Below are 7,500 nucleotides of genomic sequence, written 5' to 3'. Positions count from 1 at the left end.
CAAAATGAACCTTCCAATGAGTGAATAAAATGTGTGATAAAGCTTAATAATCTTGAGCTTAACCTCCGAATCCGTACAGAGTTCTGCCTTGCCTCTTCAGAGCATAGACGACATCCATGGCGGTGACAGTCTTCCTCTTGGCATGCTCGGTGTAGGTAACGGCATCACGGATGACATTCTCCAGGAATACCTTCAATACACCACGGGTCTCTTCGTAGATCAGTCCAGAGATACGTTTGACACCACCTCGACGAGCAAGACGACGAATAGCGGGCTTGGTGATACCCTGGATGTTATCTCTCAACACCTTCCTGTGACGCTTGGCGCCTCCTTTACCCAATGAGTGAACCTCCAACGAGGAAATAAACTTCTATCAAATACTTAGAACGAGGTAAAGAGATAAAAACACGGTGTTTTTTTTTGTCTTTTTACTTGACGCTACTATTTCAGTATTTAACTGTTTTTACAACGTAAACACACCACAAAACAGTCACATCTTTCTACGGTAGGCACAAGGCCTGAAATTTGGGGGAATGGGGTCCAGTCGATTACATCGACCCCAGTACTTAACTGGCTCTTATTTTACTGACCCCCGAAAGGATGAAAGGCAAAATCAACCTTGGCGGAATTTGAACTCAGAACGTAGCGACAGGTGAAATACCGCTAAGCATTTTGTCCAGCGCGTTAACGTTTCTGCCAGCTCGCCGCCTTAAAACAACCACTTCTAAAGCAATATTTTAAAAAATTTAGTGAAAGGTGCAAGTATGGCAGCGTGGTCGGGAACTTGCTTCCCAATCACATGGTTCCGGGTTCAGTCCCACTGCGTGACACCTTGGGCAAGTGTCTTCTACTATGGCCTCGGGCCGACCAAAGATTTATGAGTGGATTTGGTAGGCGGAAACTGAATGAAACCCATCGTATATGTGTGTGTGTGTGTGTGTGTGTATGTGTGTGCGTGTGTGTGTGGATATGGCTAGTCTTGTGGTTCTTAAAACTGATCAAAACTAACTCAATGCAGCTGCTTTGACCATTGGATGTAGAATTTTGCAAACAAAATTCTAAGACTTTATCATTTACTTTTTACTTTTTAGTAGTAGACCCTTGAAAGGTTTACTCTCTCTTTACTCTTTTACTTGTTTCAGTCATTTGACCACGGCCATGCTGGAGCACCGCCTTTAGTCGAGCAAATCGACTCCAGAACTTATTCTTTGTAAGCCTAGTACTTATTCTCTTTTGCCGAACCGCTAAGTTAGGGGGACGTAAACACACCAGCATCGGTTGTCAAGTGACGTTGGGGAGGGGGGGACAAACACAAACACACACACACACACACACACACACACACACACACCACACATATGTATACATATATACGACGGGCTTCTTTCAGTTTCCGTCTACCAAATCCACTCACAAAGCTTTGGTCGGCCCGAGGCTATAGTGGAAGACACTTGTCCAAGTTGCTACGCAGTGGGACTGAACCCGAAACCATGTGGTCGGTAAGCAAGCTACTTACCACACAGCCACTTTTTGTGCCTTTAATCGAACATATCGACTTCAGGACTTATTTATGTCCGGTCTCTTTTTTATTGGTCTCTTTAGCTGAACCGCTAAGTTATGAGAATTTAAACAAACAAACACCGGTTGTAAGCAGTGGAGAAGGCGGCACAAACACAAACTCTAAGACATTCACATACACGCGCGCGCGTACATATTTAATATGCACTTCCACACAGCTTTCGTCTACCAAATTCCCTCGCAAGGCATTGATCGGCCCAGGGATAATCGTAGAAAGACACTTGCCCAAAGTGACACGCATTGGGACTGAACCCGGAACCACGTATTAAATGGCGAATTTCTTAACTACACAGCCATGTCTTGGCAGAGATAAAAAAAAATGCAAGACTTATTTTAAAGCAGTTTTTAGACATCTGAACAATACCATTTGTTTCCAACAAAAAAAAGGGTGTTCCTAACAATGCTTTTCACTTATATTTTGAATTTAGTTTTATTCTTACAAAACAAAATATAATAAATATTTTAAATAAACTATTTCACTCAAATAAATGGTTATGTAATAACGTCCTTGTTTAGGGTGTTTTAATATTTTGTCTATTCAGTTTTCCAGTGGTTTTTCGCAGCAGTCAGTTAGTGTAAATAATTGTGTTAAGGCTGACATAATCATATCACATTTCCCATAAAAAAATTTTAACTGAATTAAACTTGTATGCAAGAAATATTCCGTTCTTTTGTTTTTTTTTGGGGGGGGGGTATGCAAGCGTGGCTGTGTGATAAGAAGCTTCCTTTCCAACCACATTGTTCCGGGTTCAGTCTCACTGCGTGGTACCTTCGACAAGTGTCTTCTACTATAGCCTCGGACCGACCAATACCTTGTGGTTTTCGTAGACGGAAACTGAAATAAGCCCATCGTGTGTGTATATATATATATATAATATATATATATATATATATACAGCAATGCCAGTGGTCACTCCACTCTTGGTCAATTTTAGTAACGGTGAATTATTTCCTTTTTGGTTAAATTGCGTCAAGGCCATCGTAATATTTTTTATATATATCTAGTATATATATATATATATGTGTGTGTGTGTGTAATGTATGTATGTATGTATATATATATATATATAATATATATATTATATTATATATATAATATATATATATATATATATATATATATTATTATATATATATATATATATATACGACGAGCTTCTTTCAGTTTCCGTCTATCAAATCCACTCACAAGGCTTGGTCAGCCCGAGGCTATTGAAGACACAGCCTCTCCGTCACGTATTTGGAAATATATTTTAAGTCTTAATAAAAATCGTTTTTAGTACCTCTCTTTGAAAATACACACAAAAATCAAAAATAAAAGAAGGAACCTGCAATTTCCTCTATTTTAAACTTTCCAACATAATAATATTGTTGCTGTTGTTGTTGTTGATGTCGTCGTCGCTGATGTTAATTTTAAATTTCCGTGCTTAGTACAGCAGTAATTTTATTATTTGATCTCCTGTGCGTCACAAAGTCAAAAAGATGGGAAAGTTCTAATTAACATTTTTGAATGATTATTTTTAAAATTTATATTTTTAATTTATTTATTTTTATTTTTACTTTTACTTTTTGTTTTTGTTTTTGCTTTTTTTTATTTTTTTGTTTTTTTTTCTAAACATAAAACATAATTAATACTTTAATGTAAACTCCAGGCACCGCAAAAAAAACTCTTCTTGGAGCGCCGCAGCTCTTAACATCGTCGCTGAACACACACAAAAGAAAGAAACAGAGAGAAAGAGAAAGAAAGAGACAAAGACAGAGGAAGACGGAGAGAGAGAGGCGGTGAGAGGGAAACGGTGAAAGTGAGGGGTGAGGATTAAGACTGGACGAATTGAAAAGAAGCTACCAAGACAAGAGATTTTGAACAATACAACAAAGCTACATTCTGAATAATATCCACACATCTCTATCTATCTACTAACTCCTTTCCCACTTGTTCTTCTCCGAGGGCTGTCTTTATTCTTATTATGTAATTGTCTTAAGTTATAGATATATATAAGTAACTCATTTTTAACTGCATATTACCTCAATACATCTGACTAATATAGGCACAATGAGATACTTTTATCTACAGGCTGAAACAGCTGTAAGATCCATTTTATGTGTATTATTCTTATGGTATATATACTGATGTATATTGTTTTATTATGTTGGATTTGGATGTTCCTATTTAAGTAGTTAATAAATAATATGAATTGGTAATATCTGTAAGTCGATGATTGAAAGGAATCTGTTCCTCCATTTTCTTATTTGTATATATATATATATTCTTTGTTCTTTGATACGCTTCAGCCATGTGACTGTGGTTATGCTGGAGCACCACTGTGAAAAGTTTTAAGCTATTAAATCAACCAAAATATATATCAACATTGGTAGGTCGGCCCGAAGTTATAGTAGATGACACTTGCCCAAAGTACCTCGCAATGGGACTGAACCTGACACCATGTGGCTGCAAAGTGTGCTTCTTAATCACACACATACACACACATGCACATGCAATAACGTATATATTCAATGTGTGTGTGTGTGTGTGTGTGTGTATTTGCCAATTTACTATGGAAGTGTGATAGAATGACATAAGATGAAATTCGTGTGTGTGTGTGTGTGTGTGCATTTATGTGCGCGTGTGTGTACACTGACGCACACTCCCCACTACTCACATACACGCAAATTACACGTCTACTCTAGCCCTGTTATACACGGCATAGAAAGTTTCCCCACTTTTGAGGTGGCCGAGTATATCTACCCGTTTTAACAGCACCTTCTGATCCTTCGATTGAATTTTATTTTGTTGCCAATATTCTGACCTGGCTCTCCACATTTAACTACAGGATACCAGTGCTGTAACCGGCACCCTGCATACTTACCGAGGTAACTAAACCTGCAGGACAGTTTCCCTTCCAATTTTCTCATATCTGCAGATTCCCATCCGATCTCGACTCCTTACATCACCCCCTACTTACACACAAACCACATATTTTGTTCTTCTCTGTGGCACACATCTCTCAGCCTTTATCCACAGATCATCACTGCTCTCCAGACTACTTCTCTGAAAGATGGTGCCAATAGTTATGTACATTATACACTCACTCATCTTTCACATCAGGACATCGTCGATAAATATTTCCAGTTAATATGTCTCCAAGTCTCTCTCTCTCTCTCTCTCTTCTCTCTCTCTCTCTCTCTCTCTCTCTCCCTCCAATTCCTCCAAACACATCTATTTCCTTCATCGCTCTTTAAACACCCACAACTCGCCTGTGAGGACATCCATCACATCCCATCATGCGACACAAAAGCCATCGTCCTAGGTAACTTCAATGCTGACATTTCTTCTTGGTTCTCACAACCATCCTATACTCATGCCGCCCGAACGGAAACTAAAACAAAATCTTTTGTGATCCTCAACTCTCTACATCAGTTGATCTCACCTTTTTCATGCATCCCTAACACTCAACAAATATTTCAAACACCCTTCATTTTTTTTAATCATCTCCAAAACCAACCTGTGCGAAGCCATTACCTTAATTGCCCAGCTCGAGCGTCCTACCATTGCATCATCGCGATTATCCACCACACATGCCGAACCCTGTGGTACTACAAGCCAAGAGGAGCTCTTCCAGTTCTATTCCAATTAACCCTGGCAGAACATGTGCTTATTAGAAATAGGCGAGTGACTGAAGCATTTCTTTTCGACAAGTCCCTCCACATCCCAAACACAGCCAAATTTGAATATCTGTCTCTCTCTAAAATGATAGACCCTGATCTTTATAATCGTGCTACTGTGTATTCCATTCACATGAAGGGCAGCTCCTCAGACCTCACTAAAGACATTAAAAAAAATGACCGGCCTTTCTCTTCAATTACAGAAAGTATTTTAGCCCCCAAGTGACACGTTCAATATTGTGCAGCTCCCACATCTGGTAGTTATTTCGATAATCGTACAGCCATCTGCACCAAAAAAAGACTACTCTACTGATTGCCTTAAAGTCCCTCACCAGCTGACACTAACCTTTGACCAACAAATCCACTGATTTTATCTCGCTGTTCTGCTTTTTCTATTGTCCCTAAACTAGCTTCTGCTCATCGGCCTTCTGTCATTTACATGCACGCGCTCCCGAATCCTTCGTCTTTTCTCTTTTCATCACCTGCATTATGTCGACTCTCAGATCGTTCGCGAATGTTAGTCCTTCTTCCCCCATAATGTTTGTCTCTCTGGAATTCCTTTACTGCACATATTTTTCCTGCTGCCATCGCCTGTCACATTTTCAAAAGGAACGTTACTGCTTCCAGCCAGCCAGTCGCAAACATCCCGCAAAAATCGTGAGCACACTTCTTTACTCAGCCGGTGTCCATACGGTGCCTGAGGGTCCATATAAGATTCTGGGGGTCCACGAAACAAATTAGTAAATTGGTGATCGACAGTAGTATTTCAAGGACCCTAGAAAAAAAATTTACTTTAGATGTGCGTATTGGTATGTATTAGAAGAAACAGCTAGGCTTCTCTTTCCAACATTTTTAACCAATATAAGTTAATATATGAGAAACAAAATTGGACTAGTAATCAAAGGGATCCAGGTATTAAAAAAAAATGTTTGAGAACCTCTGCTCTAGACCAATGATTCACAACTGGGCTCCATATGACCTCCGGGGGTCCATATAACACTTTTAGGGATTCACGAAAGCAAAATATTAAATTGGAACTCAACAGGAGTCCTTGAAAAGATGTATTTAATGCAAGAAACAAGGAAGTTTCTTTCTCTAACGTTTTACACAGTTTAACATGTTTCCGGCCACAGAAACATGTTCTCTCAGAGAGGTCGGTTGCAAACCTACACATGTTAATGCATGATGAACAAAATAGGAATTTTGAAAGAAGCTTGTATAAAACTAACATTTAAACATCAAATGTCTATGGGGGTCCATCAGAATAATAACCAAAGGAGCCCCATAGATAAAAAATGGGTTGAGAACCGCTGCTGTATTATTATAGCAAATTTTCTCTAAATTTCTATTCCGACTGTGGCCATGCTGTTGCTCCGTCAGCATGGAGCTAATTAGATTGCTTCGGTACTTAGTTCCTTAACTGGCAACGGCAGAATGAATGAAAGAGAAGGGGAAATTCGAACTGAGAATGTAAAGAAACGTTAATAACTACCGCAAGGTGTCTTATCTGCTGCTCCACCGATTCTATTTATCATCCACCACAGAATCGCTATTGTTGTTCAACTGTTTTAGTGCGCTGTTGTCATTATTTAACCCTAGGTTAGCCCTAACCGTGCAATGCTATGATCAAACAGGTTCCAGCCGTGCTCATACTACGTTTTATGCAAATGAGTACAATGTGCAATATATCCCTCTTTGTTTAATACAGTAATATCTAATTTAAGGGAGTTTTGCTTGCTATTTCTAGCAGATTAAACGACGTGTACACGCTACTTTATTACTTCATTCTCGTTATTATTGTTGCTGTTCAGTCTCCCCAAGTCAGCCTTGACCAAGAAAGCTTATTATCAAAGGCGTTCCAGTCACGACCATCTCATCTATTTCTGTGTGTCGGGAACTCAGGACCATGTTATCCAACGAGTCCTATTTTTTTGTTTTTGTTTTCTTAAGGTGTTAGGATGGGAGTTAATGTAGATTGGGCTGCTATTTCTAGCAAATCGAGTGACCATATAGAGGCTTCCTTACTGACATGCTGCTTTTGTTGTTGTTATTGTTGTTGTGGTGGCGTCGGTGGCGGTGGAAATGACGGTTAGTAGTAGTAGTAGTAGTAGTAGTAGTAGTAGTATAGTAGTAGTAGTAGTACCTATCACTGACCATAAGGGTTTTATAGTGGTGATGCTTCTGCTAGTTGCAGAATGCAAATAGGATGTATCTGGTTAAGTTTGGCGGTTGTGGTGGTGGCGGCAGCGACAGTGGTGG

At 39.3% G+C, this 7,500-nt stretch overlaps 1 protein-coding gene across 1 annotated transcript in view; it reads right to left on the bottom strand.

Annotated features, from left to right (window-relative positions):
* Positions 1-58: 58 nt before the first annotated feature.
* LOC115221012 (histone H4-like) overlaps positions 59-7,500 on the bottom strand; it is a 15,227-nt gene continuing 7,785 nt past the window's right edge. The window contains exon 2 of the mRNA XM_029791229.1: positions 59-370. Within this exon, the coding sequence (XP_029647089.1) occupies positions 59-370 (312 nt within the window). The remainder of the gene's footprint in view (positions 371-7,500) is intronic.

Source organism: Octopus sinensis, linkage group LG17, assembly GCF_006345805.1.
Source record: "Octopus sinensis linkage group LG17, ASM634580v1, whole genome shotgun sequence".
Lineage (NCBI taxonomy): Eukaryota > Metazoa > Mollusca > Cephalopoda > Octopoda > Octopodidae > Octopus > Octopus sinensis.
This window is presented reverse-complemented; position numbering and strand designations above follow the sequence as displayed.